The sequence below is a fragment of the Plecotus auritus genome, assembly GCF_963455305.1.
Source record: "Plecotus auritus genome assembly, chromosome: 4".
Lineage (NCBI taxonomy): Eukaryota > Metazoa > Chordata > Mammalia > Chiroptera > Vespertilionidae > Plecotus > Plecotus auritus.
The window spans coordinates 112,544,139-112,567,972 of NC_137775.1; the positions used below are offsets into that span (position 1 = coordinate 112,544,139).

The window sequence follows — 23,834 nt, forward strand, 5'->3', positions numbered from 1 at the left end:
CCTTGAACTCAAGTTCAAAATTTTTAGCCTACCAAGATGTACAATTCTTTTTCAACTTTGTTCTTCAAATTTGAGTCCCACAGTTCTTTCCATTACCAGCAGTCTGATAGACTAACAAAACTTTCACCTTGTCCTTTTGCTGCCATTTCAATTTTTTTTTTTTTTTTTTTACTGTGTGAATGCTCTCCTACCATTTTCCCCACTGACCCAAGTTTTACCATTTCAAGGTCAAGTTCAATTCCTTTTGATGCTGTTTCTAGTTAGGTCAGCCTGTAGTACAATCTCTAATGCTTGTTGCTCTTTAACCCCTATGTTTTCCTCTGAACATATGTTATTCAATTTGGCACATAATGTGTTGGTTGCTAACATATCATGTGTATAAATATTGTCCTTTAACCAAATTAATGCTTGAAGATAGAAACTTTCTAGAGGAGTTCTACATAAAGTAAGAACTCCATAATTTCTTCATGAATAATTGGCTTTTTGAAGTACTGTTGGTCTGAGCTACAGAGAATTAGCGATCTTAACTCACAAAGCCAGCTTCTCCTCTCATGTATTTCCTGCACTTGATCTGATGAATCCTTTTGCCTAAATTTCTTCTCATGTGAAATGGGACTGGCTTTGCTTACTGCAACATATAAAAGTGACCTAATGAAAGGTAATTTTATATCGCTTAGGAAATAGTAATAAGAGAATTAAAACATACATTCTTTAAGTTTATATGATTAGAAATTTTTAAATTAAAAAACCAAACTAAGTCAATGAGCAGTAAAATGTCATACAATTAAAGTTATCAATAGGCTTTGGTCCATACATGTGATGAAAGTATCACCTGGTTTTGCAAGCAAGTTCTCACAAATGTTACAGATTCATAGACACAAAATTAGAAGAATGAAAGGAAATTGGTCCAAATTGAAAACTAATATAAGAGCTATATTATAGATATGTTATTATTTTTACCATGTAAAGTATATAATTATTTATGCTATTTCCTAAAATATACATTTGTCATAAAAATAATATAATTTTAAAAGTTTTAAAAGCATTATAATGTTTGATATTAGTACTATTTCCAATTGAGTTTGTTAATATTTTCACAAAACATTTAAAATGCATTTTATATTCTGCAAAATAAGCCATTAGATGCAAACTAGAAAATTACCACTGCTTAAAGTTTTCAAAAGTAAAAAAATTTACCTACAAGAATCAATGCAACTAGAACCCTCTGTTATATAATTTTAAACCATTTGTATATAGGAATATGGAAAGTCTTCATATTCTTCCTGTTGCTTTCTTTAAAATCTAAAATTATATCAAAACAAAAAAAGCTTTTTAATAGTGCTCAGTAGAATGTTGCAGATTGATCACACTGTCTTTTTGTAGGATTTAAGGTTAAACATTTTAGATGCATTGCATTGCTCTAGGTTATGTGTAGGGTAAGACCAAGAGTACACTCTAAAGATAGAGATGACATTGGTACACAACTTGGTAATGTTTAGGTACATAGGAGGAATCTGGTAGAGGCAAAAGGGAAGTCAATACAGTAAAAAAAAGCAGACAGGACAACCAGGTCCAGATCCACAGTCAGAATCTGTGAGCGCCACATTAGCAGCAGAACTAACAGGAGCTCTGGCCCTGATCCTGGTCCTGGCAAGAACAAAGAATGAATGACTCAGTTCTGATTAGTGGACAAACAGTATCTGCCTTTGGTCTTTTATTACTCAGCCTGTTGTATTTTTCTGGTTCTGGTCCCACTGGTCTAGACCACAGCATAAAGGATGTCAGAGGCTGACCAATAAGTATTTCTTTCCTATGAGATGTTGAGATTACCTGATATTACTGAAAAGTAAAATTATAGTGACTCAATGAATCATCTCCTTAAAGGCATTAAAAAAGAGGAAAGACAATGATGATATTATCAGTTTATTCCTCAATTTGATCTTTCATTTATACCATGGTAACTGAAAGTAACATCTAAATTTAGACTGTCTACAAGACTAACATGGTTAATATGTTTAATTTTATATTTAAATTTGAGTTAATTTAGGCAACAAATATGTAGTTATTGCAGAAACAAAATTCATTTTCATCTGTTGTTTTTATAATATACAATATATTTTAAAGTGATTTTTATTTTTCATCAAATGAACAGTTATTATCTCCACAGCCATAGAATAGAATATGGATGTGAAATTAAAAGGTGTTGGCAAAAGAAAAATCAGTAGTTATGTTGAAGTTTCTTATTTGTCTGGAAGGAATGATGACTATGATTTTGAACAAAATGTAGAATAAAGGAAGAAGAATTAAGATTGTAGGAGAAATGTAATTTTGTTTTGGGACTTTATGGAAATTAATTTGACACCTGGATATCCAGATGGAGATGTCCAGAGGCATCTTATTTTTAAAGATTATGAAAACAATAAAAGCACTCAATATTAAAACTATAATAAACATAATTCATTCTCTGAATATTTGGAAGGTACTTTTGTTTTACCAGGCCTCAGCATTATCAATGAGAAAACCTATTCCTTTAATATTTTTTCAGAGTTTTTTATGTGCAAAATCCTGAGTTGGTCACTGTGGGAGATGATGCCTAGACTAATATATCATTCGTGACCTCAAGGAACTTAGCAATCCACTTGGCTAGATAGCACACACATAAGGTATTTAAAAGTGCAGGAAAAGGCCACCATTTTGTAAATGATACCATTGTGAACATTCCGACTAAATAGATATAGAGAGCCATATAGCAAAAGTCCTCTTCCTTACAGACAAAAAAAAAAAAAAAAAAAAAAAAAAGATAAACATGAGATCTTTTGCTAAATGTTAATTTTGTTACCTATAAATATATTGCAACAGATGCAGATGTAGCCAATACAAACCCTTTTATTTAAAAAAAGTTTTTATTTTTGTAGTATAGGTGTAGTTACTTCATGGGAAAATATTGCTAACATACTGGTAATTTAAAGGAAGTATAACAAAAAAAAGAAATGGCAAAAGCAAGTCTCACAATATTGATAAATCAATAAGAGCAGGGGTCTTTTTGAACTACATGAATTTTATGAGATTTGGAAACAAATGCCTTGTATGTTCATATAACTAGCATTTTCTAAAAACAACTTGGTTTGCCAAAGTTTGTTTTGATTGACATATTACTAATACAGAAAGTGTACATAATAGAAAAACTAAACTAACTGAAGAATGTTTTTATTATATTTAATACACACATATGTATACACAAGACAAATTTTAAGTAAAGCTCATGCACACATATGTGTGTATTTTTTTCCACTTAAAAAGAAACCTATCAAGGATAATTAAATGTAGATGTTTTGAATGCATACTGCTACCTATGTTCAATTTACTAAATAAATTATCAAGTGGATTTGCACATATTCATTGACCAGAAAAAATAGCTCTTAGTTAAATTGTACACACATAAAAGCATGTCAAGAAATTTAACATATATTAAATGAATTCTGCCTATATACACAGTATTAACCTTTCTACAAAAGGATGCACTTCTAACAAACTTAAATTTCAGCTGATCTATATTACATTTGATTTTTACAAATCTAATCAATATTTCTTTTCAATGTCTTACTTACGCAATTACATTTTTGAGTAAAATTTTATTTAAAAATTAGATATCTAGAAATTAGTGTAACTAGTGTTTTAAATTATTTTTTACTAGAGGTCCAATGCACGAAATTCGTGAATGGGGTGTGTGTCCCTCAGCCTAGCCTGCACCCTCTCCAATCTGGGACTCCTCGAGGGATGTCTGACTGCCCATTTAGGCCCGATCCTACTGGGACTGGTGGCTCCCAACTGCTCTCCTGCCTGCCTTCCTGATTGCCCATAACAGCTTCTGCCTGCCAGCGTGATCACCCCCTAACCACTCCCCTGCCAGCCTGATTGATGCCTAACTGCTCCCCTGCCAACCTGTTTGCCCCTAACTGCCTTCCCCTGCAGGCCTGGTCACCCCTAACTGTCCTCCCCTACAGGCCTGGTTCCCCCCAACTGCTCTCCCCTGCAGGCCTGGGACCCCCCAACTGCCCTTCCCTGCAGGCCCGGTCACCCCCAACTTCCCTCCTTTGCCAGCCTGGTCACCCCTAACTGCCCTCCCCTGCAGGCTTGATCACCCCCAACTGGCCTCCCTTGCAGGCCTGGTGCCTCCCAACTGCCCTCCCCTGCTGGCCTGATTGCCCACAACTGTCCTCCCTTGCAGGCCTGGTCCCTCCCAACTGCCCTCCCCTGCTGACTATCTTGTGTCCACATGGGGGCAGGATCTTTGACCACATAGGGGCAGCCATCTTGTGTGTTGGAGTGACAGTCAATTTGCATATTACTCTTTTATTAGATAGGAGAGAGGCCTGGTGCACGGTTGGGGGCCAGCTGGTTTGCCCTGAAGGGTGTCCCGGATCAGGGTGGGGGTTCCCTTGGGGCGTGGGGTGGCCTGAGTGAGGGCCTGTGGTGGTTTGCAGGCTGGCCATGCCCCCCAGCGACCCAAGCGAAGGCCCTGGTATCTGGGATTTATTTATCTTCTGTAATTGAAACTTTGTGGCCTTGAGCAGAGCCAAGCCTCCTGCTTGCTCCATGGCTGCAGCCATTTTTGTTGAGATTTATTTATCTTTTTTTAAAAAATATATTTTATTGATTTTTTTACAGAGAGGAAGGGAGAGGGATAGAGAGTTAGAAATATCAATGAGAGAGAAACATTGATCAGCTGCCTCCTGCACACCCCCTACTGGGGATGTGCCCACAACCAAGGTACATGCCCTTGACTGGAATCGAACCCAGGACCCTTCAGTCCGCAGGCTGACACTCTATCCACTGAGCCAAACCAGTCAGGGCTATTTATCTTCTATAATTGAAACTTTGTAGCCTTCAGTGGAGGCCTGGGATGGCCAGGGTGTGTGGAAAGCTTGGCTTCCTCCATCGCCAGGGAAACCCAAGCCTCCTGCTCTCTCCGTGGCTACAGCCATCTTAGTTGGGTTAATTTGCATACTTGCTCCTGATTGGCTGGTGGGCGTGACTTGTGGGTGTAGTGGAGTGGTGGTTAATTTGCATATTACTCTTTTATTAGGTAGGATATGTTTAAGAGAGTTTCAAAAATTCTAACACAACTATCATTTTAGGTAGGATTGAGATATAAACTAAGTAATCTTCTAGAAATACTTCAATTTTGTAATTTTGTAAAAAAATAAAGTATCCTTCCTGTCTCTGACTACCAGAGGAGGTATAGTAATAATATGAATACTAGCTCTATTACTCAGTCCTATAAACTAAAGAGGGAGAGCTCCTTAACTAGCCTGTTATTAACATATTGGGCTTTCTCTTGATACATTAGTCTTGGCAAAGCACAGTCCTTAAAACAGCAATATAATTAATTGCTTAAGAGAATCCAGTTGGTCATGAGTTTCTTTCTTTCTGAATTCTGCATTAAAATACTACAAATAATTTTTATTTTTTGTTAGGACCTCAAAGAAAAAAAAATCTAAAGTTATTGGGTAACTTGATGTAAAAATAAAAACCAGTGATAGAAACAATATAATTTTGCTAAATTTCATTTTATTTTTGTTTTTTTTTTTAATATATTTTTATTGATTTTAGGGAGGAAGGGAAAGGAAAGAGAGATAGAAACATCAATGATGAGAGAGATTCATTGATTTGCTGCCTCCTGCATGCCCCCAAATGGGGATCGAGCTTGCAACCACGGGCATGTGCCCTTGACTGGAATTGAACTTGGGATCCTTCAGTCCACAGGCCTATGCTCTATCCACTGAGCCACACCACCTGGGCTAATTTTGCTAAATTTTAAAGTATAATGATAGGGACTCCAACATTTAATTCAAGTGAAAATCAGAGAAACAAATGACAAGATTAAAGACATAGAACAATATGAATGGCTGCATAAAATGCACAGTATTTCCTATAGAATGCGTTTCTGAAGAATACTATCTTCCAAGGAGATGATTAAGAAATTTATAACTATTTGGCTTGAGTAGTTTTCAGAATTATTCTGCCTTAAAAAAAGATAAAATTAGATGGTATCTTCTATAACAATACAATTCAATGAAAATTGTTAAGAAATCATTAAAGACAATGATTAAAACTTTACACTAAATGCAATAGTTTTATATATCTACCTAAGATTCCATGTGAGTTGATTTCACTCCTATGTGGGATATAATGATCAACATAATTTGATGAACAAGAATAGATCCAGAGACAAATGGTAGGGGAGGAAGGGGGTTAAAGAGCAACCAAAGGACTTGTATGCATACATATTAGCATAACCAATGGACACAGACACTGGGACGGTGGGGGCTTGCCTGGGGTGGGAATGGCTGGGGGAGGGGGGGTTGGTCAATTGTGGAAAAAGGACACATATGTAAAACTTTAGACAATAAACAAAACAAAACAAAACATAAGATTCCATGTGAAGATTATATTCTTTTTCTGCTACACCTCAACATGATTTTCAAAATCTGTGCAACTTTTCTATTGATAAATTCTCAAAAGATTTAAGTTGTAATAATATATTATGAAATTATTTATAAATGTTCTCAAAAGAAGATATTAGCAAAATGTGCATTTTTTGCCCAGCTTCATTTTACATATGGCTTTTGAGGCTGAAATGTATCTGAGCAATTCTATGTGATTTGTATTTGTGTGAAGACATCCACAGTAATTTTTAAGAATGAAAATCAGCTTGAAGTTTTTCTTATAGATTTTGAGTCATTAGGGTATGTTTGTATAATGGCTTAATTTTGTTAAACAACTCAGAATGTCATGAGTGTTAAATAGGTTCTAAAATCTGTTTCACATACTTAGGAAAAGCATCTACTATTTGGCAGGCTTTACAAATATAAATTGAGCAAATATTTTATCTTTTTGACTACCACAAATTCCAAAAGGGATAAGTAAAATTCAAATCCACAACTGCACATAAGACAATCATTGTCTTACAATGTTAAATTCTACTTCTAGTTGTGATTTGAATAGACTCCTGTACAACACATACGGACCATTTTCAGAGTAACTTAATGGGGGAGGGAATAGTAAAATTTTATAAGACAGGTTTGTTTAATGTACAATTAGTGGTTCTCACTAACCAATGCATAACTATCTAGCAATTTATTTCCATTTGTCATACAACCTTTAAACAGCAAGACGGTATGATGAAGGTGTCGAAACCAGTTATTAACAGTACCATGCCAGTTATGAAGTAAGGCTATTAGAGAAGTAGAACAAAAATGTGAAAACAATTGAGAGATATTCTGAGGAGCTTTTACTTTTTTATATGGTGATGAGGTACAGAGAATGTTTAAAACAATGGAATGGCCGAAATGCAATGATATATGATGCATTTTTTTGGAGGAAAAGATTTATATAAAATGCAATTTTATCTTCTATTCATAGTTATACTGTACAGGAGTAATAAGGTGAAATTCTGCACAGCCAACTCAGTTATTTAATCCAAAAGAACAACTCTAGGAAGAACAACTTTTAAAAAACCCCACACCATATTGTAGTTTAAAAAAGTGCCTAGTGTCAACTTCCCGTCAAGATGGCAGCATAGGTAAACATGGTATTCACCTCCTCCCACAACCACATCAAAATTACAACTAAACTACAGAACAATCATCATTCAGAACCATCTAGAAAAAAGCTGAATGGAAGTCCTACTACTATGAAATTTAAGAAGAAACCACATCAAGTCTGGTAGGAAGGGGTGAGGCATAGAAGGGCTGGTCCCACATCCACATGTGGTGGATAAAAATGAGGAGGGTAATCTCAGCTATGGTGGTCCCCCCTGAGGAGCATGGGAGTCTCAGTCCCACCCCAGGCCCCCCAGCTTAGGGCTCCAGTGCCAGGAAGAGAAGTCCCCATAACTTCTGGTTGTAAAAACCAGCATGGATTGAGGAGGGAGGCTGAGGCTGCTGTAGTCCCAGGCAGTTTCTCTTAAAGGCTTTGTGCTCAGACTTACTCAGACTCATTCCCACTGAGATCCAGCACTGGGGCAGCAGCTTGAAAGGCTCCAGAGACCTATGGGGAGGAACTGACCTGTTTGGCATCAGGGTGAGATGAACGCTGGAGGGGCAACTTTTCCCCAGAAAGAAGTGCTGGCAGAGGTCATTGTTCCTTTGATGAGCCCTTCTCCCCACAGAGCCAGCAGGTGGGTGCCATATCTGAGATTCCATCAACCTAACTCACACTGTTTGCCCTACTCTGGTGATTCCCTGAGATGCTACACCATCCAATTTTCAGGCCCACCCAAGCAGTTTTAGTGGCTTTACCATAGGAATGGCCTATCTTAGCACAGGCTTCAGATTTTCCTAAAATCTCTCAAACAAGAAGAATCTTGGAGTGCCACACCTATTGTAATGGCCCCAAGCCTGGCACTAGCAGTGCTGGCCTTGATTCACAGCTTGGCCTTGCTGGGGTACCTCCACGCCCAGCACAAGAAGCAGCCATCTGCAGAGCACTTTGCTACTTATGCCTGGTGGACGTGGGCAGAACACAGGTTGTGGCTGACCTTGGCCTGTACCTCCTGGGAAGCCCCAGAGCCAGCACATCCAGTGAACAACTCCAGACAAAGAGAGAATATTAGAAGCATCAAGAGAAAAGCAGTTAGGTACCTACAAGGGAGTTCCCATAAGACTCTCAGCTGATTTCTCTAAAGAAACTTTGCAGGCCAGAAAGGAATAGTAAGAAATATTCAAAGTGATGAAAAGCAAGGACCTATAACCAAGATTACTCTATCCTGCAAAGCTACCATTTAGAATCAATGGACATATAAAGAGCTTCTCAGACAAGAAAAGCTAAAGAAGTTCATTACCACCAAACCAGTATTATATGAAATGCTGAAGGGTCTTCTTGAAGAAGATAAAAAATATGAAAATAAAATGGCAATAAATAGTTTTCTATTAACATTTGAATCTATATACAAAATGAACAAGCAGAACAAGAGACAGACTCATAGATATAGAGAATTTTTTGTTGTTTGTCAGATTGGAGGTGGGGGGAAGGAATATTGGAGGGAAGAGGGGTGGGGTGGGAAGAGATTAACCAAAGAACTTATATGCATAGATGCATAACCTATCAACTCAGACAATAGGATGGTGAAGGCCTTGTGGGGTAGCGTGGAGGGGGTCAGTGGGGGAATAGAAGGAGAAATCTGCAATATTTTCAATGATAAAGATAATTTTAAAAAATTGAAAGAAGATCTGAACAATCAGTTATAGAAAATGAGATGAAAATCACCAGTAAACAGTCTGGGCAGTGTTGCTCAGCGGTTGAGCATTGATCTATGAACTAGAGGTCACGGTTCGATTCCCAGTCAGGGCACATGCCCTGGTTGTGGGCTTGATCCCCAATAGGAGTGTGCAGGAGGCAGTTGATCAATGATTCTCTTGTATCATTGAAGTTTCTATCTCTCCCTGTCCCTTCCTCTCTCAAATCAATAAAAATATATTTTAAAAAATCACCAGTAACCATAAACATTTCTCAAGCATTCAAGAAATGAAAATTAAATTTTCATGAAATGAAATTTAAATAAAAATAAAAACAATAAATGTTTTTTAAAAAGTTATCTAGTGTCCAACTTATGAGGTGATGTTTCAAAATCTTTTATAATCCAGAAATTGCTAGAAGTTGGAAATATTTTTCCCCCATAGAAGCAATGCCATAAATATACATTAGTTTTCCTGGCTAGTGATTAAAAACATTGAACCCATAACATAACTAATTTTGAAACTATTTATATTATCCTGGGTCCTGGCAGCAGAAATGATATTGAAAGAAACAAGCATTTCTCCATTAATCTTGGGCATATGACTTGCCAACACAAGATTTTAAAATGTAGAATTTATCACCTATGCTATTTTGAGGCTCTACAAATTGTCAGCAACTGGGAGACATATACATATATATATATATCCTATATAATAAAAGAGTAACATGCAAATTAACCATTACTCCGCTACACCCACAAGCCACACCCAAAAGCCATGCCCACCAGCCAATCAGGAGCAAATATGCAAATAAACCCAACCAAGATGGCTACGGCCACAGAGAGCAGGAGGGAGGCTTGGGTTTTCCCGGCAATGGAGGAAGTCAAGCTTTCCATTTGCCCTTGCTGGCCAAGGCCTCCACTCAAGGCTACAAAGTTTCAATGATAGAGGATACATAAACCCAAACAGAAATGGCGGCAGCCACGGAGCTGGAAAGAGCAGGAGGGTAGGGTTGCCCCTGGTGATGGAGGAAGCCAAGCTTCTGCAACCCTGGCCGGCCCAGGCCTCGCTTAAGGCTACAAAGTTTCAATTATAGAAGATACATAAATCCCCCCCAAAATGGCTGCCGCCACGGAGCAAGCAGAAGGCTTGGCTCCGCTCCAGGCTACAAAGTTTCAATTGTAGAAGATAAATAAACCCCAGATACCAGGGCCTCCGCTTGGGTCACCAGGGGGCATGGCCGGCCTGCAAACCACCACAGGCCCCTCACCCAGGCCACCCCACGCCCCAAGGGAACCCCCACCCTGATCCGGGACACCCTTCAGGGCAAACCAGCTGGCCCCCACCCATGCACCAGGCCTCTCTCCTATCTAATAAAAGAGTAATATGCAGATTTCCCATCACTCCAACACACAAGATGGCTGCCCCCATGTGGTCAAAGATCCTGCCCCCATGTGGACATAAGATGGCCACCACAAGATGGCCAACAGGGGAGGGCAGTTGGGAGGAACCAGGCCTGAAAGGAGGGCAGTTGTGGGTGATCAGGCCAGCAGGGGAGGGCAGTTGGGAGGGACCAGGCCTGAAAGGAGGGCAGTTGTGGGTGATCAGGCCTGCAAGGGAGGGCAGTTGGGGGCTATCAAGCCTGCAGAGGAGGGCAGTTAGGGGTGACCCAGCCGGCAGAGGAGGGAAGTTGTGGGTGACCAGGCCTGCAGGGAAAGGCAGTTGGGAGGGACCCAGGCCTGCAGGGGAGGGCAGTTAGGGGTGACCAGGCCTGCAGGCAAGGGTAGTTAGGGGTGACCAGGCCTGCAGGGGAGGGCAGTTAGGGGCAAACAGGCTGGCAGGGGAGTGGTTAGGGGGTGATCAGGCTGGCAGGGGAGCAGTTAGGCATCAATCAGGCTGGCAGGGGAGTGGTTAGAGGGTGATCAGGCTGGCAGGCAGAAGCGGTTAGGGGCAATCAGGAAGGCAGGCAGGCGAGCAGTTGGGAGCCAGCAGTCCTGGATTGTGAGAGGGATGTCCGACTGCCCATTTAAGGATCGGGCCTAAGCGGGCAGTCGGACATCCCTCTCACAATCCGGCAGTCGGACATCCCTTGAGGGGTCTATATATATATATGTGTGTGTGTGTGTGTGTGTGTGTGTGTGTATATATATATATATATATATATATATATATATGTATTTCTTGTAGTAATTCTGGCAAGGAGAAATTATCATCCCTATTTTACTCCTGAATAAAATGGATACAAAATATAATTTATCCAAGTTAACAGTAATTAGTTAGAATAAAAGCCCCACTTTAAAGCCTGTGCTATTTTCATTAAGCCTCCGTTTGAGTCCTCCTTCCCCTCAAATACACACACACACACATTCCATCCTCTCAGAGTCTTCAGGCTTCTACAGAGCCCTTACTTTATAGCGTGTACTCAAATCTGCCTGAAACCTCATAGTGCTTTCTGCTCTTAAATTATCCATATCCATGGTCTCAATCCAACATCAAAGCTGTTTGCGCAACAACCTTAATTAAGTAGAAGATAGGGATTGCTCCTGACATTGCTGACATCTTAGCGGTGTCTGCCTTTAAAGAGGGGAAATTTTATGTATGTATGTTTGTGTGATAAATGTTTGGGTACATACCCATATAAACACACACATACATATGTATACACACACACGTGTGTGTGTATCTATATATATTGTATTTTTAGGCATAGTTTCAAAGTGAGGTATCATAGTAGAGAGGATTTTTAAGTTTGACAGGATGCTGGGCAAGTAGGCCCACCTCAAGTGTATGTCATTTAGGTCACTTCCCTTACATTATTCCTGTTGAGGCATTGGGATAAGAACTTGGAACAAGGATGAGTCAGTCAGCAGAATGGGAAGATGGTATAAAACTGTGTCCCACTTCACAATCTTGCTTTTGTTTTCTTTTGTTTTGTTTTGTGTTTGGTCTGGAGCTTTATTGGCTCAGAGTTCTCGAGCCCTCCTCCACTTTCTATGGTTGCAGATGGGCTTTGGGTGGGAAGTTAGGTTCAGAGAGATCCCAGAGGATGCATGTCAGGCATGATATCCATAGTGCTTCTCTTCGGCTCGAGCTTAAGAGAAACCTTGTGTGAACAGACCCTCTTCTTCATCTCTCAGAAAAGGTTCGCAAATACTCTAGGGAAAGTCTAGGCCGAATGGTATGAATTTCCAAAAACCAGTAAACCACGAAACCCTGGTCGATCTCCAGGGAAACACTGAGCTATTTGGCTCCTTTCTGCAACCAGCTGGCAGCTTGCATCTTGTTGGAGCCTGCGCAGCTGTGTTTTATGTTTCTAGATGGCCTTCGCAGAGGTCCCTCCACAATTAGTGTGGACTCAGAACAAGTTAGCTATGGAATACATGAAGCCTTAAAGGCCTCCTGGGGCCTTTTACACCTATTTGGACTATTTCCAGGATCCCAGATTATACTGCAAGTGTAAATTAAGGAAGTCTCACAATTCAATGGCACTGACGGAACATGCCACATGACCATATCTTATGCCCCATTTTCCAATGCTTTCCTTGGCCTCCTTTTAACGATTTTACCACCCTGCAATATAAACTGTCTGTAATCATAAAATCACGCTTTAGAAAGTATTTCTCTCCCATTCTTGAATGTGCCCAGTTCTACTCGTCAATTAAAAAAAAAAAATTGACCACTGATCCATTTTCTTCTTTGGCATTAAAATTTTTCAGAAATGTATTTGCATTCACCTGGCCAAGTTATAAATACCATCCAACACCTATATCATGCAGTTTCTTTATTTAAAATAATAAATTGGTTTCACTTACTAAAATACAAACCAGATGAAGTTAATCTATGTACCCAATTGTTGGGAACATACATAGAGCAGCTGGTGGAAGGAAAAAAAAAAGATGTTGAAAAAGTAACTCTCTTACCCAATGCACAAGATCAGTTACAGATCACACATTGCAGAAAACTCTAAATGTACTATAAATGGCTCTTATTTCATTTTCATCCATGGCTTCCATTGTGTATCCAAAGAATCTGAGCTTGGTTTGGGTATGTTCTCTCTCCAGCTCTCTGCTTTCATCCCGTGAGGCCTTTTCCCTAGGGGCCTCTTCTTGTTTTCACAGGATCATATTTCCCGCCATGCTTCTTAGTTGGATACTGATGCTTAACAACAAAGTACCTGACACCCAAACACGTGTGAAATGAGTTTTGGAACCTGAACAAGGATGGCTGTGCCATCTGGGAAATAATGCAGGTCCAAGAATCAGGAAATTAGCTGAATAAGAATATAGTTGGCTTTTGATAACTATTCTATATATGCCCAAAACTGTACTGAAAACCTTAAAAGTACAATCTCATTTTACTTTAATCATCACAACATCAGGCATCATTACCCTATTTACAGATGAGTAAACTGAGGCTCTGAGAAATTGAGTAATATGCCCATGGTCACATAGCTAGTAAGTGTACATTTACTGGGATTAATAGTGCACATGTCTTTTTAAAGGCAAAATTAATGGCTTTTTAACCTTTCTGATCTGGTCCTCCATAATTTTATCTATTAAATATGCAAATATTAATAATCACTAAGTTCTCTTCCAACTTTAAGATGTTCTAGATATAAAGTGACACACATCTCAGAAAATTTGCAATTCAAATAGTTTTGCTTATATATTGAAATCCTGCAAGAGACAAGGAAATGGCTCTTGACAGTTGAAAATTTAGGAACCCTGACAGGAGGGAGGAGAGGACCTTTGGGGCAGGTTGAACCCTTCTGGGATTTTTCAGATCCACCTAAATCTAGATTGAACCTTGTCTTTTTACAGCAGTTCATATTTACTGGTAACTTACTATGTGCCAGACACTGTGTCAAAAGTTTATAAATATGATGTCATGCATCTCAAAAACCCCTATGAGATATTACAATTATTGTTCCTAATTAACAGATGAGGAAACAAACTTTAATTTGCTCAAGGTCACATAGCTAGCATGTGGTAAAGCTTGGACTCAAATACAAATATGATTGACTCTGAAGCCCATAATTTTTTTTAATATATTTTATTGATTTTTTACAGAGAGGAAGGGAGAAGGATAGAGTTTGAAACGTCGATGAGAGAGAAGCATTGATCAGCTGCCTCCTGCACGCCCCCCACTGGGGATGTGCCCGCAACCAAGGTACATGCCCCTGACCGCGAATCGAACCCAGGACCCTTCAGTCCACAGACCGACGCTCTATCCACTGAGCCAAACCAGCTAGGGCTGAAGCCCATAATTTTTAAAAAATATGCTTTTATTGATTTCAGAGAGAGAAAGAGAGAGAGATAGAAACATCAATGATGAGAGAGAATCATTGAGGGGCTGCCTCCTACATATCCCCTCCTAGGAATTGAGGCCGAAATCCAGCCATGTGTCCTGACTAAGGATCAAATCATAAGCTCCTGGTTTATGGGTCAATGCTCAACCACTGACCCACACCAGCCAGGCTGAAGCCCATAATTTTCACTTTGAGGTTATTATACTGCTACTTTTAGCCTATTTATCTATGTACATTTAATGCAAATTATATCAATACCACTTATTTCTTTGGAATAAAGCCCATGAGATGTAGATCAGAAATCTGCTTAGTTCGTGAGCACATACTTGAGTGCCATATATTTGATGACACTTATCATGTATCTCATGATGCATGGCTTATTGGTGCAATTAATTGCCTTTGGGCAGCTCTCAGTCACATGCAGTTACAGACTCTGCTTTCTGCTCCTTCATGCTGTTTCCTTTTGTCCAAAGTGGATAGATTAACAAGCATCAAAGAAAATAGATAACTACATCAAAGAAAATAGGCAATGTCTGATCTGAAAAAAAAAATCTCTGTAGAAAAGAACTTATTACCTAGGGTGATTGACTTAACTGAAATCCTACCTCACTAAACACGTTCCCACAGTTCATTCTGAACGTGTTAGAAGGGGTTATTGACATTCTCAGAAGATGCAATCTCCAAGACCCTGATAGCAAGTTAACCTTGGTATTAACAGGAATTCAAGTGAGATGTTACTCTCTACATTAGGGCAACTTTATATTCATTTTAAGTCTGACATATTGTACACTATTATTAATCTACTTGAATGTATAAAGCTAAAATTCACATACATTTCCCTTCTCTGTTTATCTTCAGAAGCAAGTGACCTCCAAATTAAGCTACATAGAAAGTGTGGGAATGTTTTTTTTTTTAAAAAAAGGCCCATTTAGATTCTGTAACGTTTTAGGGGGAGGAGGACATTTTAGAGCTTATAATTATATATTAAATAAGCATTAGATCATTTTTACTTTAGCCAAATACACATTTTGTAAAATAGCATTAATACAGTGTGGTATTTTTCTCTAACCAAATTCTTCACAATGAAATCCATTTGTAATATTCATTAAAAATTTTGATACTGCTCTCTTGTGTGAGTTTTGGGAATATTTGAAACTCCATTGCATATAAACTATATCATGGAAAAGCTGTGTAAATATTGGGTAATGGGACATTCTCTCCTAAGGACCTGTCAGGATTTCCTTTGTACACTTCCTTGTGAGTGGCATATAAATCAGGTGTAAACATTCATGTTGGACTGAAACAGCACAGACGGCCTCCTTGAGAGGCAAGTGCTTCTTTTCCAAATGTGGTTGGAATGATGTTGGTGATTTCTAAGTTAGTTATAGAAGTGCATTCAATGTATTTGTAGTTTTGAAGGAGAGGTTATTTTTTCCATTTTTATAATTCATTAGGAAAGTTTACAAGCCTTCAGACTATTTTGTGGTTTAGTTCTTCTCAGGTTTTCCCCCAAAGCAATGTTGGCCTGGTGGTGGGAGGGAGTCAATGGGGAAAAAGGGACACATCTGTAATACTTTCAACAATAAATAGATAAATAAATAAAAACTTGAATGGTGTCCCCTATGAATCCAATGATTACTGTTCTGAATACAAATGTGTGAATGGATATATATATATATATATATATATATATATATATATATATATATACAGAGTGGGGCAAAAAGCAGGTTTACAGTTGTGAGTACACAAAACACTGAGTTTATTATTATGTTATTATTTATTAAATGTTTTATTATTTTCCATACAAACAACTGTAAACTTACTTTTGCCCCACCCTGTATGTAGTTGCACATATCTTACACTTGAAGTTCCAATAATATAGTGACTAGGGTAGATTAGGCCTATCAGTTGCCCATTTGTTCTTGATATCAGATGAAAGTTTGATTTATCAAAGAAATCCCTTCTATATACCATAGTTCAGCATATATTTCTTGTCATTTTGAAACTGCATCTTTAACTTGCACAAAAATCCCAAATCAAACATTGCTTTTCTTATGAGCTCTTTGATAATAAGGATGTGCCTTTTCTAAATTTTGCTTTCCTCTAACATATAGAGCAAGTTGTAGCACGTTTAATAAATATCATGGTGATGATCTCATTTGAAAGTATTTAACACATAAATGTTTATGTATAAAAATTAGTTTGTTAAATAGTGTTGAACTTATTTTGTCTATATAGCTAACATGTTGCTGAGTAATTTCATAAGCATCTAAATTATTATTTCAGCACATGCAGAGACTGATTTCTCTCTTAATAACATCAGTTAAAGTCTGAGAACGTTTTCTTCAGACTAAGAAGTTGGCATAATTCACAAAGTTGAGTAAGTTAATCTTTCAAATGACTTTAAAGGATAAAGAAAATAGAAATATTTTATATGGTTAATCGCTTCCATCTATTTTATATTTAGTTCATTAATGCATTAGAATTACACATTTAGGTCAGAACATTAAAGCATAAAGATGTTAAAAATGTCCCACATCATATCTTAGATTTTTATTTAATTTTGTTTAGAATCCTTAATATGGTTCCCTTTTCATCATATTATACTATTTCTGGAGCAGTTATTTGATCTTTGGACAACCCAGAAGATAATCAAACATTTGCCTGTGGCTGGGGGAGCACTGTGGACTTTCCCATTGGGACACTCTGCGCAGCAGAAGAGATCTATCTCCTCCTCGGTGTTTTATTACTGACCCAGTGTCATGGAAATTAGCTAACTCTACAATAAAGAGATGTGAATGCCATTTTTTTCTTCATATTAATAGGAGATTGAGGTTACTAATGAGGGAGTCATAGCCCAAATCTCTAATCTATAAACTGAATATTTATATTTCTAGTTGTTTTTATTTTAATTCTGCTCCATTTACTTTTAATTTATACTACCTTGTGTTCCATGTTACATTTGATTATAATTATATTATGATGTTTTATGTGTATTCATAAGTCACTTATATGTTTATGTGTTATCTTAGTTCACTGTGAATATCATAGCTTTGATGATTTAACTTAAAATATATCACTCCAAACAAAAGTGTGTTGCAGCTTTTAGGGGAAGGCTAAAAATTTCTGAGCACTAGGTATATTGCAACACATTTTTATATTGATCAGAAATGTTTTGAAGTAAAACAAATGCATTTCAAAATTGCTGAAAATAAATATATTTTAAATGACAAAATAGTTTTACATGTTAAGAATCTGGATTCCATAGTTTCAACTGAAGGGATTTATATCTCATTAGGCAAGCAATACACACATTGCATTCCCCCTTCCAACTATTACATTATACCCTATTTTTTCTTATATTTGCAGGAGAAATAGCACAGTGCTATTATCTAAATAACATTGACCTTGTTAAGGCCTAACAGCATTGTTTCATACATAACAAGCAGTATATTTTTAAACAGAATGGCGATCCCTTAACAGCCCATGAAATAATGACAAAAAAAAAACATTAAGATTTCAAAGAGTAAAGTATGTAAGATGTATTCTCACCTTGGTTTCACTTTTAAGCAGCCTTTTATTTGTTTGTTAGGAACTTCTTCCGAAAGTTTCACAGGCTTTGACTCTTGTTCTTTCTTTTGATAAACCAATACATAATTTGTTCCATTATTATTTGACCAAAATGTACCAACAGAAGTTTCATAACGTATACAAAACTCGACTTTACTGCCATCTTTTTGATAATGAGGAACCAATGAAATCTTGAAGGAGAACTGGTCACTTTCTCCATCACATGAATTTGGCACATATTCTGCTAAAATGTCAAAATGTGTCTTCCAGTCATCTAAGGACATTCTCACATATACTGACTTCTCAAAAGAAATATTTAAAACTCGAATAATGCCCTTTATACTTGCAGACTCAGGAAGATACTCCGCTGACTCCAATATTGCTTTCTGTACTTGAAGTTGTTGCATAAGATCTTTCGGAGAAGGCAAGTCAAACAGTGGAGATAAAACATATTCTTCCAGGTGGAAAATGTCATTTGTTAGGTTGAAATTGGTTGAAACACTTGGTAAATCCCAGCAATCAAATTCTTTGACAGATACAAGATCGAACCCAAAGGTGTCAGCAAATGAAACTCTTCTTGTACCCGAAGACCGAGTGTCCAGATACGTATCATCAGAGGAGTCAGAACCTCGTCTTCTAGGCTGAGGGGAGAAACCAGGTTTCAAAGTAGCTTTAACTTCTTCATCTTCAGAAAGAGAATCAGATAAATTAGGAACTTCTAAAAAGTTATCTTTACTAATCTGACTAGGTGCTTCAGAAGGCTCCATTGGGCTCTCTGATGTCAAATAAGAGAGAACTGTACAACTAGGAAGGCTGATATTCGAGATCCAGAGGCTAAAATAAGTGTAACGTTACAGTTGACATTAAAAGAAGGAGTCAGCTCTATAAATAGGTTCGTTGACATGTAAACTATGCCAGCTTGCCTCCAAAGGCCTTTAATATGGTAACACCCATGCTACTCTCACCAATATGTTTCAAATTTACCTCTTAGTTTTAAAGTTAATGTGTTTATCAGCTGCATTCCAAAGAGACACTTAGCTGTGCTAGAAAATCTGAAACTTAAGAATAAAAATATGATTTTATTCAGTTGTTAGTAAAAAGTAAATCCAGGCTCATTTATTTTAAAAGAAAATAAATGTAGTATCACAATACTAAATATGTAGTTTAAGCTAAACCAATCCATTGGAGCAGGCACGTACAACAGGAGAGAATCAGAACATTTATAGAACTGAAAATATTCAGTACCTAATGATAATAGCTACCTACCATTTATAAGGGACTTATTATGTAAAATGTGAGGTATAAAACAGTTAACTAGGAGTGCTGGGAATTCTGAGGAAGGAAACATGACTTAAAAGGGGAAGGTACCATTTAAATTAAACCATGAAGGGCAGGTAAGACATCAGCATGCAGGATTGAAGTAAGGTGGATTTTCCAAGTGGAAGAAATAGCATGAGTCAATGTCCAGAACAAATCTTTGGTTAAATACATTATTTTGAACATTAGTAAATTTTTTTAAATCCATGGAAAAATACGCACAAGTAATGTGTTATTGACTTGAAAATATAAGTTAGCAATAGTAAGTGTTGCCCAGGAGTAAAATATTTATGTAGAATAAAATGTGCATCATTGGAAAATTTCCATTTTGTTCCCACAAAACATATTACTCACATCTTGGAGTTCAATGTGAGTTTAAAAGTTTAAACAGCCTGTTTAGATGCTAATTTTTGTGTGTATTAATTTAAAGTCCACTTTGGGGACAGCAATTGAGTAAAAACCTATAAAAATGTTATATGCTTTGACCCAGAATGCTCAAGCTAGAAATATGCCCTATCAGTATGGGGTAAGTATGCAGAAGTAATTGAAGATAAATGTTTATAATAGACTTTTTTAAAAATTCTAGAAATATCCAATAGGTAACTGAATAAATAATTCTGCATGATAGAATGTTTTACAGCCTTTAAAAAGTTTAAAGTAACACTTTGTGTGTTGAAATGAAAAGATAACTAAAATAAATGGCTAAGTGGAAAAAAAGTGCACATATATGTGCATAGAAAATTCCTGAAAAGATCTAAGATGCTATCATCAGTGGTTATATCTAACTGCAGCAGTTGAGGGTTGTAGGGAAAATTTTCATTTATTTAAGTTTAACCATTTGTACGCCATAAGCATCTATAGACGCAAGCAGTGGACCTTTTTAATTAAATTAAGAATATCGTGACAGTTAACTGGTTAAAGTCCTCTATACTGTTTGAAATGTTAGCCATGAGCAAGATTTTTTTTTCAATTTATCTTCAACTGGAATAAATTTAAATATTTTTGAGAATCAAAGATGGCTATAGAGTAGATGGAAGCCACAGTCACCTGCTCCTGGCCCCAAACAGGATTACAGATAAATTATAGAGCCATCAACCTGAATAACCAACTGAAAGATAGCTAAAATGAGATATTATAACCAAGGATTTGCAGAAGAAGCCACTAGAGACTAATAAGAAAGACAGAAACATGGAACAGGCTAGCTCCCTCACCTATGTGCAGTGGCTAAGAAGCCAGAAAGATATTTTGGCTGCAAAACGCCCTCCCAAACAGACCCTTTCTCTCGACTCTGCTCATGGAGTCTCAATCCAGAGCAACAAAACCAGGAAGAGCCACCCACATAGAAACAGGTGATGAAAATAAGTGGAGATTCAGCTGCCTGGGAGAGAAGAGGGTCTGCTAGAAACCCAGACACCACCTTCCCAGGATTGAGCACTCCTATTGTTATAACACCAGCCTGTGGAGTGCACTGCCTGGTCCTCTAACTACTGGCAACACCACTCCGCCATGCTTGGGTCCTGCAAAGTTGCCTCTTAGCTGCACTAAGCAGGGACCTTTGGGGCTCTTTTTCTGAAGAAGCTCTTGGCAAAGACTGGGGCAGTGATTGAACTGTGTAGCTTTAGAAATAGGACCATTCTTCCCCACCTTGAGGACACAGCCAGCGCCCCCCCTCCAACTTATTGAATCCCTTGCCCTGTCCTTCCACTTTGTGGACCTGCCCTGTGCATTAAGTCATGCAAAGAGATCAGAGTACTGCGCAGAGCTGGGACCTTACCAGAGCATCACCCAGAAAGACCTTCGTCTGGGAATCAGGGTTGTGTGGCTACACTGTGGGGTGTGCAACTTCTACTTCCCATGTGAGCTCAGCCCTTGGTGTCCTGGGAAGGGGAATAAGTGCCTGCTGTCCTTCCCCAGGCTTGCCAGCACCAGCCCAAACAAGAGATGCTTTGGCTTTGTCCTCCCAAGTCCCAGTGGCCATTCCCTGCTGAGCTCAGTTATACGGGGGGGGGGGGGGGGGGGGGGGGGGGAAGGGCGTGCTGCTTGGAGCTGGGGCATTTAGAGTGTGTGTCTTCAAAGGCTATTGTTTGGGACTGGAACAAAGTGGTTGACCTCCTCCTGCCGGATTGGCCAGCACCACCCCCAACTGGAGATTTTTAAAAACCTGTCCTCCCTAGTCAGGGTGGCTCTGCCCTGCTGAGCTTGCTCCTACAGAGCAAATGTCTAGCTGAGCCCAACCCAAACCTATGGCTCCTAGGGGAGCTAGAGTTAGAGACTCTGGTAGAGACTGAGTGGTTTGGCTTTGGAATAGGAGCCATTTCCCGTCATTGAATATCTAACTGTGCAATGCTCTAGTAGGAGATCCACTAGCCCTTTCTCTCTACTCTGGTCATCCTGCCTTACCAAGATCATGAACTGTGCAAGTGTCTGTGCATTGAGACCAGCCACAGCCCACTCTACAGTCTTCCTTCAGAAGGCTCTGGAGGAAGACCTGGCAACCTCAGAGAGCCTAGGACCTTTTATAGAACTGTCCCCACACTTAAGCTGGAGGAAGATGACTGTCTGACACAGATTGGCCCTTCCTACACACAGCAAGGCCAAGAAGATGCAGCCACAAACAGCGTAAAGCTATGTAGCTCCAGAAAGGTAACCCAAGGCCAGTTAAACACAATGTGTGAAATCAACCTGTACCTGAGTCTTTCCCAAATAGACCCAGAACCAACACAACCAGTGGTGATCTTCAGAACACACCAGAGCTCAATCCAACTAGCCACATAAGCGGCACACTGAAAGGGGTTGCCAGGAAGCACCAGACCCTGCTGAGAACAACTCTTCCTCAAGGGCAGCCCCTGCAGAGTGACTCATACACAGTGATCAAGATTTATCCTTACAGGGAGCATTATCTCAATTTGTTGAGGTTCTTCTTCCTGGCATATGTTGACAGTTTGGCTCAAATAAACTCACAAAAATTCTTTACAGGTTTCAATTTTTTTTTTTACATTAACATTACTTGGCATAGTTGTGGCAGGATTCCAAAGAGGCTCACCCAGGACCATCCCTTGGACTTAGACTCGGTGCTAGGATCCAGCAAAGGGCCCATTGAGCTTCGGTTCTCCGCCCATTGGATGAACTTGGGTGAGTTGTCTCTTGGATCCAGGACCTTCCCTTTTCTTTGGTAGAGGGTCTAACTTTATCTGAGCTGTGTTTTAAAATCCTTGAGGTGGAACCAGGGTTGACAGAACCCCGATTAAGGGTTGACAGAACCCAGGCTAAGGTGGGACTGGAGGAAAAAATGGGTCGCTGGTTTTGATTTTGGCTTTTCATTTGGAATTGCGGAGAGTCTGAGCAAAAATAACCTTCGCCGTAGATGAGCTGAACTCATTCAGCTCCAAAGATAAAAGGGCAACATTTTTTTTTTAGAATAGTCCAATTCTGGGGTGTTCTTAGGTGACTAAGAATCTTTTTTTTATTATTATTAAGGTATTATATGTGTACATATCTTACCATTGCCCCCCCATCCCACTCCCATACATGCCCTCACCCCCCAATGTTTTGCATCCGTTGGTTACTCTTATATGCATGCATATAAGTCCTTCAGTTGATCTCTTATTTCCCCCACCTCTCCCTAACCTTCCCGCTGTAATTTGACAGTCTGTTTGATGCTTTACTGCCTCTATATCTATCTTTTTGTTCATCAGTTTATAATGTTTTTCATTATCCACAAATGAGTGAGATCATGTGGTATTTTTCTTTCATTGACTGGCTTATTTCACTTAGCATAATGTTCTCTAATTCCATCCAGGTGCCTACATATGGTAATAATTCCTTCTTTTTTATGGCAGCATAGTATTCCATTGTGTAGAAGTACCATAGTTTTCTGATCCAGTCATCTGCTGACGGGCACCTAGGCTGTTTCCAAATCTTAGCTATTGTAAATTGTGCTGCTATGAACATAGGGGTGCATATATCCTTTCTGATTGGTGTTTCTAGTTTCTTAGGATATATTCCTAGGAGTGGGATTACTGGTCAAATGGGAGTTCCATTTTCAGTTTTTTGAGGAAACTCCATATTGTTGTCCACAGTGGCTGCACCAGTCTGCATTCCCACCAGCAGTGCACGAGGGTTCCTTTTTCTCCGCATCCTCGCCAACACTTGTCGTTTGTTGATTTATTGATGATAGCCATTCTGACAGGTGTGAGATGGTATCGCATTGTCGTTTTGATTTGCATCTCTCGGATAATTAGTGACTTTGAGCATGTTTTCATGTGTCTCTTGGCCTTCCTTCTGTCTTCTTTTGAAAAGATTCTATTTAGGTCCGTTGCCCATTTTTTTATTGGACCATTTATCTTCCTTTTATTAAGTTGTATAAGCTGCCTGAAGATGTTGGAGATTAAACCTTT

At 38.7% G+C, this 23,834-nt stretch overlaps 1 protein-coding gene across 1 annotated transcript in view; it reads right to left on the minus strand.

Moving 5' to 3' along the window:
• Positions 1-18,998, minus strand: part of PPP1R3A (protein phosphatase 1 regulatory subunit 3A) — a 59,582-nt gene extending 40,584 nt beyond the window's left edge. The window contains exon 1 of the mRNA XM_080665579.1: positions 18,103-18,998. Coding sequence (XP_080521705.1) covers positions 18,103-18,887 — 785 coding nt within the window. The 5' untranslated portion in view covers positions 18,888-18,998. The remainder of the gene's footprint in view (positions 1-18,102) is intronic.
• Between the last annotated feature and the right edge of the window lie 4,836 nt (positions 18,999-23,834).